The 19,409-nt window shown below is 31.7% G+C and overlaps 2 protein-coding genes across 12 annotated transcripts in view; one reads left to right on the forward strand and one right to left on the reverse strand.

Annotated features, from left to right (window-relative positions):
• Positions 1-1,075: 1,075 nt before the first annotated feature.
• On the forward strand, positions 1,076-16,893 carry LOC110992284 (probable cytochrome P450 49a1). The gene is made up of 13 exons (XM_045628568.1): positions 1,076-1,198; positions 4,170-4,276; positions 6,132-6,299; positions 9,027-9,192; positions 9,832-9,921; positions 10,442-10,558; positions 11,166-11,242; positions 12,012-12,207; positions 13,319-13,463; positions 13,927-14,090; positions 15,054-15,132; positions 16,037-16,234; positions 16,722-16,893. The coding sequence occupies exons 2-13, from the start codon at positions 4,180-4,182 to the stop codon at positions 16,827-16,829; spliced, it is 1,605 nt and encodes a 534-aa protein (XP_045484524.1). The 5' UTR covers positions 1,076-1,198; positions 4,170-4,179; the 3' UTR covers positions 16,830-16,893.
• Positions 16,894-18,157: 1,264 nt separating this feature from the next.
• LOC111001253 (proteoglycan 4-like) overlaps positions 18,158-19,409 on the reverse strand; it is a 46,221-nt gene continuing 44,969 nt past the window's right edge. For all 11 annotated transcript variants that reach the window (XM_045628762.1, XM_045628761.1, XM_045628760.1 and 8 more), the window contains one exon: positions 18,158-19,243. In XM_045628762.1, coding sequence (XP_045484718.1) covers positions 19,032-19,243 — 212 coding nt within the window. In that variant the 3' untranslated portion in view covers positions 18,158-19,031. The remainder of the gene's footprint in view (positions 19,244-19,409) is intronic.

Below are 19,409 nucleotides of genomic sequence, written 5' to 3' on the forward strand. Positions count from 1 at the left end.
TATAAATAAAATAACAAATAGTCGGATTAAAGTGTGTTTAATTGGGAGGGACGAACAAAATTAAGTAATTTAGTGGCTTTTCGTGGGAACTCAACACAGAGATCGTTCAAATCAAGACTGTGCATAAATTTCATCGAAACCAGCATATCATAATTTGTAACGACATGTCAGGCACAGAAGGCTCTTCACCTACTTTATCAATTAAAATAAAATATAATTCATTAAATAATATATAACATTAAAGTATAATGCATATCGGTATGACAAGTAAAAACGTCAACCAATTCGATATTTTGAATTTCTATTTGAAGTACTTTAAAACTTTGGTGAATGTAACTTAAAGCTCGCTAGAAAGGCTTTGGTAGTCTGATATTCGATAGATTACTTTCAACTATGTATTAATATTTTTTATATCACGATTCGTGAATTTAGCATCGTAACGAGTTATAAAACTGTTTCCATTGTTTAACGTTTAATTAACACTTAATAGGCATGAAAGATTTGATAGCATTGTATAAAACTGCTAGTCTATCATGTCTAGACCACAAATTATAGATAAACCGCAGAGAAACCCTGCGCTTCTGACCCTAAGACCTTAGTGTAGCTCCATTCTACAATTGTTGTGGATATGATGGCTATGACGTCATTCAGAATCGTTTTCGGCATACGCGAGTTACACTTAGCCAAAACTCAACTAAATCTCTTGAGTCAAAAAAATGAGTATTACCATTTTAATTAACGTTAAATTAGTCGGAAACAAAGTTTGAAAAATAAAGTTTTTATCCATACAAATATTAAAATATATGTTATATTTTAGATTCTTTGTAATTTTTAAATTTATATTTCGTTTATATTGAGTAATTTTAGCTAAGACACGATATTAATAATACTATACCTAAAGTTAGTTCATAAACTTTTTCAATACACTACAGAAATACATAATAAGTACATTAAAGACGCTCAATAAATTGCCGCTTAGACCGTGATTGATGACGTCGCACATTTAAAAAGTTACATAAAAAAAAATTATATGTATGATTTCCCGTGACGTGCCGTAGCATGGAAACACACCATTAAAGCCGATAGTAAGTTGTATAGACGTCGTTCAGTCTGTCGGTAACCGCGCGGTAGGAACAATAGCACAATTATAAACACATTTACGGTATACGACGGTGAATTTTGAAAGTGTGAAATTAAGGTAATTTTCTAATTTTTAAAAATGGAATGTGGGATCTGTGGGCCGAACAAGTGATTTGTGTTGTGTGATATTTTTATGTTTGTGTAAAAATTTAAAACAGTAAAAGAAGAAATTATTTTGGTAATCGTAAGCTTAATTTAATATTTTTTTAGATATAATTAATAAGATTCATTGTCAGTGAATTAAAACAACATTTTTATTTATTTAAACAGTTTAGTCATCTTATATATTATTGTTTAGTATTTATCAACCATAATTGTATCATTGGTTGGAGGAGGCCTTTGCCGACTGGCAAACAGATCTGCAGAAATCAAGCAAAATCCAAATATAAGAATAGTTTTTTTTTCAACCTTCTAATATCTAATTTAATATCTATCTTTGTTTATGTATAACCTAAGTAGATCTGTGTAAAAGATTATGTATATTATATATTAATATACATATATTTATTCAAAATAAATATTAAAAAAAATACAATAACTAACCTTAAAATGTAATAATTAAAATATATTATTAAAGGGAGACCCTTTAGGCAAGGTCCCGAAGATACTGGCAGTGTTCTCCCTTTGAATAGCTAGACTAATTCTTTTTGCGAGGTAGCTATTAGATATTATATATCATGTATTATGATTCTAATACGAAAATCTTATTGTAATCGCTGGTGCCTTGGAAAAACGGAGTAAAGAAATTTTACGTAATTCCAATCCTTTAAGTCTAAAATAATCCTTGTATGACGATGCCAAGGACCATTTTAAATTTTGCTACGGAGTTTAAAAATGTATGGCAGATAACGGTATCGAGTTGGGAGTGGTCATTTATTTCGCAATTTTAATGAGCTCCATGTAGCGATTCAGGTTTTAAATCTGTGAAAGTATCTTGTTCTTTCTCAGGATTTTGAGTATAAAAGAGAAATTTAATTCTTCAATTCAAACTTTCTTTTTATTATTATTGTTTTAAATATAATGATGTCAACAAGTTATTAATAATTTAAAACGTTTTTATTTAGTTATTTACAAAAATTACTGTCGGACGAATATGTACTAATGTGTACTAATTTTAAAACAGTTACTCTAATAGTTTATTTTGCACTTTATTTAAAGGCTTATTATTTCTACCACTATACAATAACTACTCGTAAAACTAAATTCTATCATTCCTTCTTTACGCAGTATCTTTGGAACTCCTTATCCCTTGATATCAAATGAGCTCCATCTTTTAATTTATTTTAAATTCTACTTTTTGATATCATTAACCATTGGATTAGCTTTTAATTTTTTTATGTATATAATGTTAATATTATATTTATTATTTATTTCAGTTATTGAACTTTACACTCTGTAACGTCTACACCTTTTTTATTGTTTCAAAGTAGGGTTGCCTGGAAGAAATCGCTTGGTAGCGATAAGGCCGCCCGTAAACTTATGTAATCTGCTTTTTATATGTACGTTTTTTAACGCATTGAAGTGTAAAAAATAAATTATTACATACAAATACAAATTTTGGTATACATTATGTGCTGGGATACGTAGGCCTATATGGTCTTTCCACTTCCTAACCCGGGCAACTCTATTTCACACAGCCCCAACCGTGGTTTGCAGAGCATCCCTCCACCGCCTGACCTATCTACCTCTATTTCTTTTCTGCTCTTATGCCTGCTAATTAATAATAAATATTGTCCCTACTTTATTGTAGTTACTAACGGTCAACCGGTGGCGTTTTTTTAATTTATGATTTAATATTGTCAATGCGATTCCAGTCTTTATATGTTTATGAGTTCTAAAACAACATGTATGCAAAATATGACATCACAAATTTAAGACACGTATATATCAATTATATTAGAACATTTGTATATCAAAGATTTATTGATTGCAATTCGGAGGTTGCTTGCGCATTAAACGAATACTTCTTCCGACATTATCCAGCGCGTAGCATCTTTAGAAATATATAACCTCCTAACTTAAGGCTATATCAGCTATAAAAATCGGTGGTTTCTGCAACTTGGCCTTCCACGCTATCATTAGCAACTGTAATTTTCACTTTCCGGTGTATAGTTCGTTACATATCCTTCGTAATACAAGTGAAAGGTATTTCGTGCAGTAACATATTACTATCATTTTACAACGACGATGTGCAATTTTTTTAATTTATCTGAAATTAATTATTAACATAACATGTTGTCAAATAAAAAATGAATACAAAGTCCATATTAGCGACCAATGTTTACCCCCGTAAGCGATAGCTAGATTTAATTATAACACAGAATCTAAGGGTGATGCAATAAAAATATATAATAATAACTAAAATAAATGCGTTTACTGCTATTCTAATTATTCAAATACAAAGACATTATTATGAAATATGTTAACTTTTTAAAGTTGTCTATTGTGATATATAAAAGCCACACACCCTGGAATACCTGGCTCTATAATTATTTGTAAACGGCGACATACATACAATAATTACAGCATTTCTGAAACTTGACGGTAGTTGAATATATTTTGAGTGGGTAGCACAAAATGTAGTCGATTAATTATTAGTGTCAACGTGAATATGAGAACGTGACTTGAGATACATAATAAAATATAGGCTTAAGTATAGTTTCTTTAGTAGTATGTTCGTTGGTAATTCTTTTTTAACTACGTTTATATTATAAAGAGTTGAAAAAATCAAAATCATTTATTCATTTCTCCAGTCAAGGGCGTAGAACGGAACAGATGAACTGGCAGTAAACTCTCCGCCACTCTTCTTAACCGCCAAGTTTTTTGTTTTAAACAACGTTTGTAAGGAGCTGCAACCATTACACAATCTTCCACATGACATCTTAAGTAATTAATTATAAAACAATGACTTCAAAACAAAAGATTTGACCCTTATCAGCAGGAGGCATGGTGGAATAGGAGCAAGCACTTACATTCTCGTCTTCCAGAGTTAGTAATACAGTTAATATTACTAAGCAATATTTTTTTAGGTGACAAAAGATGAGAAATCGAGTGAGTGTAGTTAAATGGCCAATAAGACTAAATGTGAGAAACTTCAACACGAGCTCAGCCGAGAAACCTGATGGAAGTGAAATCGGTAAGCATTTTATAATGTAAAAATAATTAATAAGAAGATGCGTATCAATGAGGGTTTTGTTAGAATATAACTGGTGTATATTGGTGGATTGTAAATTTGTTGTTATTTTCGTTTAAGATATAATCAAAATAGAAGCAAATACAATTTACTAAAACCTAAACAGATAGAAGAGTTCCAAGAGATGTTCTTTCTACATAGAAGTCAAAGAAACATCACAAACAAATATCATACTCTTAAAATAGAATTTAGTCGGTTGTGGAATACTCAAACGACCGTCATACCGATAGATAACGCAAGATATTTAAAAAGTGTTACTAAATACATTCAATTGTAAAATCCTCCAAAGACAGGCTGCCATTCACACTTCAACCAAACCAATAAAGTGCTTGGAGATACAATACCTACATCGAACTACTACACCACATATACTACAATTATAAATATTGCTATGGGGCCTTTCTTGATATAGTAGTAGATAGTGTCAATACGGTGTACTGGCATTACACCGGCTGTTCACTGTACAGGTTTTAATCAACCTTTCAATCGCATAATCATAGGTGTAATTATACTTTGTATCGCGCAATACATCGCATACGAGTTTTATAGTGAACTCCACTTTCCGAGCGGCTTGATCCCTTTGCCTTGAGATGTGGGGTTTCTCTGCAACTTTTACATATTTTACTATGTAGAGTGTTCAGACGAGTTTGCAGCTGAGTTCCATCATTCGACGTCAAGGCAGAATACTAGCTGCCCTCTGAACTATTTCCGAACAAATTCGCCTTTTAACGCATTCTGGCAATGTCTATTGATGGTGGTATCGCTTGACATCAGGTGAGCCATCTGTTTTAAAAAAAACAATTGAATGTTAGTATTAGACCATGGCACAAGTAACTGGGGCATTCAACGTCGTAATTAATTTCTCCTTAATGTCTTATTGAATGTGAAACAATAACAGCAAAAATTACTTTTTTCTATGTGACATAATTTTAAAGTGTCTAATTAAGTATTAAGTGGACTTGATTAAAATGAACTTACAAATTTCCAAGAGAACCTTGCGTAAGAATAATTCAATATTTATTCAACGTTTGTTGTGTGAAGTATTGACTTTGCATACAAAATTTTTAGTCTGTTTTCAAAGCAAATATTAGAGAGTGTGCTTAAGGCATATTTATTTGATTAATGAAGTACTCGATGTTAATCTGATGTTGAAATAGTCTTTAATTACTGATGACTTGCCCGAGGCTGAATTCGTAGTCGTCGTTTAAAAAGTAGGCTTTGTTATATAGTTTAAACTATATTCCATTCTTATTTTTACATTAATATGTTTAGCAAAAACAATTTGTTCATTTCAATTTAAAATAAGCATTAATTTATTAGGTTTATTCAGTTACAGAAATTATACTAACATTAACTAACACTAAAATAAATTGAAAGAAGTGTAAAGTTTAAATACTGGAAATAAAAGGCTTTTCATTTATTTTTTTTATTCAGTTACAACACATTGAAAACATATTATATAGTATGTATTACTGAGATCTTTGAATTAAGATAATTCTTGATAAAATCTTACAAGTTACTCACGTCATTTTGAGATACTAATCCCACCAGGAAATTTTTCTTCTTCGTAATTAACTGACTATAAGCAAATGATATAATAATTCTAACCTCATTATTAATAACGGTTTTAAATAATTTATAGCATTATTGAACAGGTCAAGATTAGAATGTATGTGGGCGGATAGCATATACATAAATCTATTGGGTCTCAGATGAGCTACATATGACCTCTCAGCCACTTTTAATCCTTACGATTTTATTTACATTATTTTGCCACAATGTTAATTTGTTATTTCAGGATTACCCAGAACACAATGTCCGATTCAAAACCATCGTGCCAGGTCAACGCATGCTGTTTCCACTGTATTCGAAGCTGTAAACCCTTCAGTCAGGAGTTGGGAACAGGTGCCTGGGCCAAAACCACTACCTCTCTTGGGCAATACATGGCGGTTTATACCTTATATCGGTACGTTTATACTCACAAATATAAATATTTAATAATACATGACTTTATTTATCTATATCGTTTTAAATAATAAGGAATTTATTAAAACCTTTTTAAGTACAATTTAAAAATAGAAACAATTCAAGGGCTTCCGGTGAGCTTAATTTAGAGGATCATCAAATCATGATTTAGACTATAAAATAAGACAGACGTCGTTCCATAGTTTTATACATTTTGTATGAATTTTTTTAAATTTGGAATTTGGATTCAGATTTTGTATGAATTTTTAAAATTTTGAATTTGGATTCAGTTTAATTCTTGATAAAGTCGTGATATATTTACTGTAACAAATAATCGTTTTTATTTTTTTTTATTTTTTGTGAATCGTTTTATTGTAATTACAATTATCGCTCAGTAATTAATGTATAACTAGTAATTTTAACTAGTTAAAAAGTAGAACTGCGAACTGGTTTGCAAATTAGGTAATCTTTGGACCGGTTAGTCTTACGAGAAATGATACTAACAGAATTATCACCCACTTCTTTCTTCAAGAAACCCACTTTCTGTACCATTGGTAATAAAATTTATTCTAAAGTGGTTTATAATAATAATATGGTGATGTGGTATATAAAACATGATAAAATTATGGCATATTCAATACTTAATCTTCAAAAATACTCATGTAAAATTTTTCAAATTTATAATTTGTAAATATTGCGTCAATTATACATTTATTATTAAAGGTTTTTTAGTACTAATTAAATTTGATACAATACAAAGATTTTGTAAAAAGGTTGGTTGAAAATCATTTTGTATGTATTCCACTTTATAAATGAAAGGTAAATAAAATAGTGTATTTATTTCCTATTTTTAAAAGTATCCGTCTAGGTTAAAAGCCTGCAACGCAATTGCGAGTCCTCGGGCAATGTCAGTGTCTATGGGTGGCAGTATTTTGCTAAAATTATCACTTCAAAACCAATACAGGCATCATTTCAATTTGTTATACGTAAACTATGACATAATAGAACTTTAGACGCGAAACAAACATCACCTAAATGGTAATTATTCACACAAATACATAAACATGACGCTGCATATATCGTGCAAATCCATCATAGTATACATTTCAATAACAAACTAAATATAAATTAGCAATACCTTGTAATTAAATAAAATTAACGCCTAAAATGTTTCGTTTAATAACAGTTAATTGTAAAAAATCTAAACGTATAGTTATGGTAGATAGTATTCCAGATACATATTATCTGGAATACTAGATTTGTCCAGGCTTCGTACGGATGAGTTACCTGGCGGATGCAGCCATTGTGTAAACCTAAGGGTCGGAACACAAAAGCAGGAGAAGGCTTTAATAGGAGAAGTTATAACTGCTCCTGTCACTTTTTTATGTGACAAACTGACGGCAACAAACTTCTAGTGTCAGTGGGCAGTCTGATGTTAAGTGATATCGCCGCCCATAGACACACCTTGCCAGAGGGATTGCACTTGCGATGCCGGCCTATGTAATGTATAATTTATTGGTTTTTAGTGTAATATTTAATGTTAAAGTCAAAAATCATTATTCATATAGGTAACAATGTACTCTTATATGACTCTGGTCTGGGTCTAGTCTCACATATGCTACTTTTGGTGCACGAGATGCGCTAATGCATTTTCTACCTTGGAAATAAGAAATGGCTTCGCACGTCTATTTATTAATTATATAAATATTTTGAAAATTAATTACCCTCAGTATTTCTTATTATTGGTATTTTCCTCACTGGGGGTACCTGAAAAAGATCGCTTGTTAGCGATAAGGCCACCCGTTGCATCTCTAATAAGTCATTAGTTTATTTTATAATGTAACGATGTTTCAGTAAAATTTGATTATGTTGAATTCTAATCAGATTTTTTATTATCAAGTGATTTTTTAGTTTAATTCCAAAATGTATTTATAATATTAGTATTTAATAACACAATACTTCATATTCCTTATAGAAGAGTCTAGAAGAATATTTTTACAATAACTGACAACATATACAAGACAAGACAAGAAATTAGTAACATTAAACTTTTATATCTTTCACACATGTTACTACATTCGTATGCATATTGCGCGTTACCAATGTCATTCCAATTCGGAATACTAAATTGTTTCATAATATACTAATGATTTGTAATAATGATTTGGGGCCAAGGTTACAAATGTCTGTGGCATGTATTAAAATAGATAATTGATTTCAATAGCTTTAAACATTTTCCACGGATAACGTAGTATTTTTCCGATTATTTAGCAATATAGTATGAATATGATTATTTAATTTTGAAAGTTTGATAAAACTACTTAATTTTGCATACTGGTTGATCTAGAATCCAAGCACTTTTGGAATCAACACTTATTTTGGAAGCTGACCCCATCGTAATTTTTTTGAATGCGCATTTCGGTAATAATATCGGAATTTAAATGTCTTAGAGCATTACGGTTGGATTAGTTAGTGGCTTCAGGGTGCAACTCTCATCCCTGAAGTCATAGGTTCAATTCTCCGCTGTGCACCAATTTACTTTCTATGTGTGCTGTAAAATTCGCTCGAACGGTGAAGGAAAACATCGTGAGGAAACCGGCTTTAGGGTCAAAAAGTCGACGGCTTATTCCAGGCATAGGAGGCTGATCACTGATAACTTTATTATTTTTATTTTTTATTTGTTAACTTTTTTTCTCTTTGTATTCTGAATTTATGATAATATCTCCAGGTGGCTATTCTGTAGAGCACGTTGACAAAGTATGTATGTCACTCCGTCAGCAGTATGGGAAATGTGTCAAAATCGCGGGACTTCTTGGCAGACCGGATATGCTGTTTGTGTTTGACGCTGGTGAGGTCGAGAGGGTGTTTCGAAGCGAAGATGCTGCACCACATCGGTAATTATATTTGACACCAAGTAGACTTACTTACAGAAGTGTTACATAAGTTTTAGCCTAACTTAGGACTACTAAGTAATTTAAGTCTAACTTATTTAACTGAAAAGGATATTTAACATGAGAAAGTATTCAATAACACTACTTACAGTCTCTATTAAGATAAAAGCACTCTGTTCTTGTGTACTATTTTTTACCTTACCACTATTTAACACTGAATACTAACTTGCACTAACACTAATTCAAATGGCTTTGTCCATTTCAATGGTCTAACTTGAACCATCGTGACAAGAAGATCTGGATTTTAATTATTTATTTAATAAACAAAAAATGAAAAACTAAGATTTGTACATACATTTTTTTTCTATTTGTAATGTAGTAATATTTTATTATATTTTGTAACGATCACCGTAATTGTCATGTACTTTGGAATAGATAGATTTTATGTTATACTGCAGAAAAGAGTATGGGAATAATTGTGGTGTAGGCAGTTTAGCTACTAAATCGAAATAAAAATCATATAAGTACATGATTACGTGAAGCAAATGAATTAATAAGATTTTTTTTTCTGTTAATATCCATACCATTACTTCTACTATAATAATAGTAATAGTAATATTATATTATAAACTTTTGTTTTAGACCACCAATGCCGTCTTTAAATTACTACAAACACACACTGAGAAAGGACTTTTTTGGAGCTGAGAAAGATTGCGCAGGAGTGATCGCCGTGTAAGTATACAAAAAAAATTGCAAACAGTAATAAATGTATGATTTAAATTCCCATATTTTGGCATGGCATATTTACAGAGTTACACAATAATTAATATTTTATTACTCTGTACAAAAGTGTCTTAACTTACATAGTAATAAAAAAAACAAATTTAAAAGTCCCAGTGGCAGTGTACCTTTAACACTGGTAGCCTTCCCTTGCTGTATTGCAAGATATTCCTCGAGCGAGGAAAGCAACATCTGTGGGTCACTGGTACTATCTACCAGGCGCCAAATTTAATCTTTAATTAGCCCCTGTGCACCACACTATTTATAAATTAATGTTTGATAATACACATACAAATATAGTATATAATTTGTGCAAGTTCTACTTTACTTTATTTCAATTATTTAACATTACAATATGTATATTACAGAAACGACTACTCTAAAACTTTAGTAGTCATTGGTTTCGTCTGATGAAGTTAGATTTTAAAAAAATCTTTTATTTTTATTAATTTTTTATTTATTGTTTGGACAGTCACGGCGATTCTTGGGCGGCGTTTCGTACGAAGGTTTCACGAGTCGCTCTCAGTACTGGCGCAGCGGCCCAGTATACAGAACAAGTAGCAGATGTCGCTGATAGCTTTATTCAAAGGTTTGATTACTGTGTATTTATGGCTTCAAAATGATTTGAGATTACTAATAAAGCCTAATATTAAGTCTATATTTATTAATCTTTAAATAACTCTTATTCGATTTTTCTTTTCTTTCTTCCTGCATTTGGGCAAAATGTAAGAAGTAAAAATGTATATTTTTTGTTTCGTATCCCTACGGCTAACATATTTTATATAAGAACAACAATTACATAGCCGAAGATTAAATGCATAATATATAATATCCGTGCATAATATATAAGTTTCACATTTACGACTTATCTGGATGTGCTCATGATGCACTTAATTTAGCGCTATGCATATTCTTAATGCTCCTTTTAAGCATCTTACATGACATCTTAAAGATGCCAAATCAAGCGTAAATCAAATGAAATCAAAAATCATTTAATCATGTAGCTAGCATAATGTACACTTATAAACGTCAAAGAAAGAAATATATATTAAATGCTTCTAATTTTACATTTACTGCCAGTTCTCAAATCAAGAGCGTAGAACGGAAGAGAAGAAATGGCAATAAACTCTCCGCCGGTATAAAAAAATCATATATATATATATATTCAAGATTTATTAAGAATATTTAATTTTCAGGATACGAGAAATACGAGATGAGAATTCGGAGACTCCAGACGATTTCCTCAACGAAATACATAAATGGTCTTTGGAATGTAAGTTATTATTTCAACTAGTCAAATTATTATATTTTACATACATATGACACACTGAAAATCATGTCACAATTAGAAGCAGCAAAAGACAACCAAAACAGAAAATTTTATAAAAATAAGAAAATTTGAAAAACACCAGTCCAGAAATTTTGGCAGAAAACAACTTTAAAATGTTTAATGCTGATGTTGATGAAATAAAACTATACACGCATTGAGTTCAGTGTGTATATTTATATATATGTTAAATGAAACACTTTGTTCAAAGCTTAGAAAAAACTGGCTTTAATAAATAACATATAATTTAGTAGGATTGAGACGATAAGTAAACAAAAAATGATAACTTTCTGAAGAGTTCGTAAATCTAAGTGATATTATTGGTTATTATCGGAAAAGAGAATGTTAATTTACAATTTATGAGTGTGAAAACTAAAGAGCTTTATTGCCTTCAAGTGTTTGATAATAGTTAACAATTTACGCTACTAATGCTTAACTAATATAATATATATGTAACCTAACTAATGTTAGGTTACATAATTCACGCATGACTGAAATTTAATTACTAAAATGTTTAATAAACGATACAATTTGCCTTATACAAATACAAGGCAGTCACTCGAGACGGTATAATACGTAACGGTTTAATTTTTTTTTTAATGTTCTGATCACATCGTCCGCTACTACTAGTTAATACTAATTTTGATCGACAAATCCATACACGGGATTCCTGTGGTTTTTATTAAGCGTAATGCAAACTTTATTTTACTTCCAGCTCTTGGACTAATAGCGCTCGACACGCGACTTGGCTGCTTCTCCTCTACCGAAGGTTCAGACAGCCAGCGTCTGATTAATGCTGTCCACACATTCTTCCTCTGTGTAGGAGAGTTGGAACTGAGGACTCCCTGGTGGAGGATATATCCCACTGCGATGTTTAGGAGATATGTGGCGGCACTTGATACAATACTTAGGTAAGAATCAACAATGAATAGTTATCAAAGATTGGTACATGTAAAACAAACTGCCCACTGAAGTATTTCCGTACCAATTCGACTTAGGGTCCTTCAAGAAAGAGCGTACAAATTCTTAAAAAGCAACGCGCTCGCGAGCCCTCTAGTATCGAGAGTGTCCATGGGCGGCGGTATCACTTAACATCAGGCGAGTCTTCTGCCCGTTTGCCCCCTTTTCCATAAAAAAATAAAAAAATCTTTATTTATACACATTTTAACATTACTATTTTAAAACAAATCACGGTGCTAGAATTATTCAGATTATATCTGGTTCTTTGATTTAAAATCCTTCAGGAGCACTTGAGTTAGAAATCTATTGTTAATTTATACAATTTTATAATTAATTTTTAATTTTATGATTGAATTTGTTTTAAAGCTACTACTACTAATATAATATTCAGGAGAATAGTTACACTAACACAATAATAACCATATGGATAAACCACTCTTTATATGGCAATTGTATTTAACACATTCCAAAGCGAAATTAGAGAATTATCACTGAATAAATTCAAAACTTAAACGTAAATTAAGCAATGTAGCTTTTGGTAAATTTGACGGATATTAAAATGATCCTAATCATAATATAATATATAATAATTTATAATATAGTGATTTGCGCCAGTACAAACAATTTATTTGACTCAAAAATAACAATTAAAAAGAGTGGCGGAGAATTTCATGCCCACTCTACACCCTTGACTTGCAAACTGGTGGTAAATGTAAATTTATAATCAATTTACCATCTTTCCTATTGACGTTGTAAATGTGCTTGTTTAGAGCTTTATGAATAAGGTTATTTTTAGTTTGACTTACGAATCTCTACTTAAATAAATAAATAAATATTATATATTCATTAAGAGTTTAGTGTTACGTTCAATAAAGTTATCATCTTGCAATTGGATTCATCAATATTTATTTAAGTATTTACCTTATAAATAGTTACTTTAAACCAGTCCTTAACTATTCATACCTAATTTGCACTTAATTTACATAATTATTAGTCATCATCAATAAACGGACACTTGGGTACCGATAAATGGTTTTTAAAGAGGACTTAATTTGTTTTCAGTGTTACTTTAAAGCACGTAGAGAGGGCGCTAGAATCAAGTGAGAAAGTAAGCAATAAATCTCTCCTTCAAGACCTCGTGACCGCTGCCGGGTCCAGGGTGGCTGCAGTGGCTGCACTGGATATGTTTCTCGTAGGAATTGATACAGTAAGTTATAATATAGGTTTAAATAAGAGAGCTTATTTAAATGCAAAGGCTTGACTTGATAGTAGTTGCTGCAGGTCTTACTTCGTCCTTAAATGAATGAGCTAGCACGCAGTATTTGTGCGAATGGATAATCACTAGTAAAATTTCGTACAAGAAAAAGTGAGTTTGACGTAAAATTTATTACGTATTTTAGTAGGAATCTGAAAGAATTTGTACTGTCTAATAAGTCTAATAAGTCTGCAATTATATTAGTCCTTATTAATTGTTATGCAGAATGTACAACTCAACTTTAAATCGGATGAATGTCAATAAAGTACGCATCACTAATTTATTTGGAATCCTTCTTCAGGTCAGAGTAGAAGGAGAAAGAGAGTTCTTAGGTCAATTCCAGAACTACCATGGTATTGAATATCATGGGTAAGACATAAGTATGAAGAGTTTATTAAGTAAATGTTATTTACAGACTTCCAATGCTGTAGCATCAACATTGTATCAGCTATCATCTCGCCCAGAAGTTCAAGAAAAGCTGTATGAAGAGATTTCGAGTGTGGTACAAGGGCGGCAATTGAGGGCGGGCGATATAAACCAAATGCCTTACTTAAAAGCCTGCGTTAAGGAAGTTTTGAGGTAGGATACAATACTTCTGTTGTCTATGTCACTACAGTATTCATATTTTTTTTATGGAACAGAAGGCAAACGGGCAAGACGCTCAACTCATGTTAAGTGATACCGCCGCCCATGGATAAAGGGCTCACGAGTGTGTTGCCAGCCTTCTAAGAATTTGTACGCTCTTTTCTTGAAGGGCCCTATGTCGAATTAGTTCGGAAATACTTCAGTAGGCAGTCGGTTCCACAAAGTGGTGGTGCGCGTCAAAACCTGCCATGAGAAACGCGCAGTCGTGGAACGGCGGACTTCGAGGTGATACAGGTGGAATTTCGTATTCTGCCTCGACGTCCGATGAAACTATTTAATTTAAATTAAATTGTTAAGAAAATTTCCTAATCCATATAAACATTTTCTTAACAATCCATAAAAAAAAATCTTTTTCTCTCAAGAAGAAAAGCATTCTTAACATCGTCACTTGATGTAATTGATAGTATAATGATTTAATCCCTGACTGATTGAAACATCCCAAGATGAGGCATTGAGAGACCCACTGTCTCTATAACGTTTGGTCATGGGCCTCCTTGAGAATATGATTGGGATCGCTTCGGAGTGTATGATCTATCGATTTCCAATTGCGTCGCTTGGTCTGCTGGCTAATTGGGGTTTCTCGGCAGCTCTCCCAAAGTTGTTAGAGAACTTGTCGGGCCAGTAGATGCCCAGTGAAGATGGAGTCGCAGCTATTTTGGTGACCTTCCACGTTTCACACGAATAGAACAGCACAGATTTGACATTGTATCCGAAATATTTTCAACAGAGGTATAACCGAAAAAAATATTGGTTTGGGCTGGAACTGAATCCAGTATTCTCGGATTATAAATCTTGACCAGCATATTACACAATATAATGAACTGAAATGAAATCATATGACCTATATGCAGTATGCAATATTAATTGTGTTTACTAATATCTTATTTATAATTTCAGGTTATACCCAGTTGTTATAGGCAACGGAAGACAATTGACCAAAGACACTGTTATATGTGGATATAAAATTCCGCAAGGCGTAAGTTTATAGATTATTTTAAAACGATGTCAGATATATAACACTCTTATTATAACTATTTTAAAGAGACTCTTTAAATATTTATAAATAAAAAGAAGATTCAAAATATTTTTTTAAGCGAAAAGCACAAAGATAACTGGACCAATTCGATTAATTTGATTAAATTTATTCTTTGAACTCTAAAGGTTTTTATGGAGATAAAAATTGCACGATGAAATCTAAAAACTAGCTTTTATCCTGAAATAACAAACCGTAGGAAGGCACCATAGGGACATGTTCTTTATTTCTGTATACCTACTACCTATCTAGCTACTAAAAAGGTAGGCTACGCCCAAACCCAATGACTTATCTCAATCCATTTATGCCTACCTCACATAGACGCTACTTGATATGTTTTAAACGTAGACATGTATATTTAAATATGATTTCTATGGTTTTTTTTTACTTTATTTGGCTTAGTAAATTAATTATCAAATATAAGTGTAAAGAGCGAAGAGCATTCTATCCATTGCCAAAAATGCATTGTCTTCGTAGGGTTTGGTTATTGGGATGCAGATAAAAGATCGATCGACTGTCACCGTCTGATTGTGGATTACTTATTGGGTTCGCTAATAGCTAAGCAGCTAATAGCTAATATCAAAAATACTGTTTTGTGAATTCAAATAATGTTCACCTTTGTTTTCAAGTAAACCAAATAAGTAACAAAAGAAAAACAAACCGAATAGTGATATATTTATATCTAGATATATCTTTCTTTCCTTCCTTTGATTTGATAACTGGCAGTAAATGTAAAATTAAAATCATTTAATGTATATTTCTTTTTTTTTAACGTTCATAAGTGTACATTATATTACCTATATGAATAAATGATTTTTAATTTGATTTGATTTATTATGTTTTGCAGACTCAAGTTATTTTCCAACACTACGTTATGGGCAACAGCGATGAATATTTCGCGGATGCAAAAGCGTTCCGCCCAGAGCGATGGCTTCAAAAGTCGTCATACAAACACCCATTTGCGTCTTTGCCTTTTGGCTTCGGCAGGCGGATGTGCTTGGGGCGACGATTTGCAGAACTGGAAATGCATGTTATGATTTGCAAGGTATATTATTTCAAATAATTTTCATTAACTTTTGGTAATTAAATATATCAGAGAAGGAAGAGAGAAAGATGATAGAAGAGTATTAGGTAATATCGCTCTTGTTACTACTAGAAAGCATGAATAATAATAGAAACACTTTGTAGTTAGCTTAATATGTATAGTGATATTTATTTGTTAGACACGCTATACATTACGTGCTTATCTTTGACAACTACCACGATACGTGCTATGTATATGTATTTTTTACTTTTTTATCCCTGAACTATCAAAGAACGTTAATATTACATAGACAGAGCATATTATATTTATGTTGTATGAAAAAATGTGATGATAGCAAGGAGACTCGATCTGTCAAAACTGTCAAATGTCATATAAACAGCCGATTGGCAGTAATCTAATCGCCCAAAAGGGTATGCTTATAAGCATTTCCCAATGCTTACATCAAAATGTATTTTGCATTATTGTTACAGTTAAGTTTTTATTACAGATTATTCAAAACTACAGAATGGAGTATCACCACAAGCCTCTGGATTACCACATTTATCCGATGTATACACCAGATGGGCCTTTGAAAATTAAGTTTGTTGAACGATAGCTTTAAGTTTAATTTAAATAATATGTTAATGAATCTACTGTTAATAAACATTGTATATAATTTATGTTCATTGTGTTTTATTAGTGCAATTTATATAATTATTCAAAGCTATGTAATAAATTGGCATTTGTTTCCATAATATAATGCAGCTTTGGCCTAGTGGCGTCGGACCATGGGTCGGGTTCTCTCTCCCTAAAATATGGCGAGGGGGCCGATGGCTGGCCATGCGTCATACTCGTGAACGGGTGCTACTTGTGGTGACTGGTCGGACTTGAATTCGTATATGTGGTGATATTAGTTGTTTCTACTCCATATCTTAGTGTTGTTCCCACGAGTATATAAGTGCGTTCCCCTATTTCACCAAGCCTCCTGCTGATAGAGGACAAATCTTTATTTTTATTTTATTTTATTATTCTTGATTACTCGAGATGCCATATGGAACATGGTGTAATGGCTCCAGCACCTTACAAACGTTGTGTAAAAGAAAAAACTTGGCGATTGAACTTGAGAACTGGCAGTAAATGTAAATTTACAATTAATTTAATTTTATGACGTTCAAAAGTGTACTTTATTTTACCTATATGAATAAAGATATTTTGATTTGATTTCATTTGATTTAAGCATGCGACTCTCTTCCCTCTCGTAGGTTCGAGGCCCAGTTAAGAGTTTCTTTCTATAGAAATTATTATTAATATGCATATTTAACATTCACTCGAACGGTGAAGGAAAACATTGAGAGGAAACCGGCTTGGTTTAGACTCAAAATAACGACGGCGTGTGTCAAGCACAGCATCGATTACCTGTCCATGACTGTTGACAAATGATAATGAAACACATACAGAAATCTAAGGCCTAGAGCTCAAAAGGTTGTAGTGTAGTGAACTGATTTTTTTCCATGTTATTATAGTGTTTTTCTTATAAAAATTTATTTAAATTATTATACAGTCTTTCAATTATTTGCGCATTGATTCATGTGTCTCTTCTTGCGTCTATTTAATTGAGCTAAATTAGAGAATTATCACTAAATAAATTCAAAGCCCTTGTTAAAAGTAAATTAATCATAAAAGCTTTTTATAAACTTGACGAATACTTAAATAACCCTAATCCTTGGGATTGATTTGCACCAGTTCAAACAATTTGACTCAAAACTTAGCGATTAAAAAGAGTGGCGGAAAGTTTCTTGCCAGTTCTTCAGTTGTTTACCTATATGAATAAAGATATTTTGAGTTTTAATTTGAGTTTGGTAATATACATTACACTAAGAGCCCATGTCACATGACAAATGTGGTACACATAACGAGGAACAGGGAAATATTAAACACACAAGATACATTCATGGAATGTTGACACACTTGTATTCATTTAATAAGCGATCTTATTACATAATATATGTTACATAATATAAACAATACTCTTCATTGCGTACATGAAGGCAGAGTGGACATTTTAGAAATACGGTAACAATTTAAAAGTCCTTGTACACAAAAGCATATATTAGAGTTTGACTCTCCAAAGATATTATTTTGTCAAATCTAAATATATGCTTTTATGAGAACAGACCAAATTAGCATGATACTATAAAATTAACAAAGAGTACACACTGTAGACAATAATATTTGATAAAAAACTTTAGGGTATTGCTACAAGAATTGGCAGTGTATTTACAACATAAAGTGTTTACATATATATTTTATAAAAAGTAAAAAAATAGTATTTGCAGGATAAATTGACTAGTGACTACAAAACCTTACACTGGTTGTCATCATCAGGAATTTTCGAAATGTGCCAAACATATCAGTACCACTATTCGCGAACTTCAGCGAAGTGTACAGGTATTTTATGATACTTTGCCTCGATGAATGTAGTTGAATAAAGTTGAATCGAAACCTCTCGAAATATAATTAACACGAGACAGTCCGTCACTAACATATCATTTTGGCCTAATTTGCGTCTATAGTTTGGCACAATTTATGTATCTGTGCAGTTACTATTATGGCACTATAAAATTAAACTGGTTATAAATTAGTCACTCAATAAATCTAAGGCAGTGATTTTTCGGGAATTATCACAAATATGCTATTCTTAAAAATATACGTAAAATTAAGCAGAACAATCAAATATCACAATAATCAATTAAGTATGAGTCTGGATTTTCAATCCTTACAATATTGTAACGATGGAAAGTTCTAAATAAGTTACTTATTAACAAAGATTTTGTACATTTGCTTGTTTTTGGATTCGTGATCGTTTATACATAACTGATAGAGCTACAGAGAAAACAGTAAAAACTGTGACGCCGACGAATGCCCCGTAAATGTATCCGATTGGATAAGAATCTAATATGTTACTCGCATCTTTGCTTAAGTCTCTTGCAACTCTTTTTTTAGGTTGTGTGCGCGAAAACTCAAAGGATCCTGAAACAAAACATAAATTATTCATATTATTCGATAACAGTCCGTTAGTTATTAATACTAGTGGCAAAATTATCCATCCAAAGGAAGTCGACTTTTTAATTTTTTTTTTAAATTAAATATTGATATATTCTTTAATAATGTAGAACATTTTATTTTTCTATCATAA

This window comes from Pieris rapae, chromosome 6, assembly GCF_905147795.1.
Source record: "Pieris rapae chromosome 6, ilPieRapa1.1, whole genome shotgun sequence".
NCBI classification, from domain to species: domain Eukaryota; kingdom Metazoa; phylum Arthropoda; class Insecta; order Lepidoptera; family Pieridae; genus Pieris; species Pieris rapae.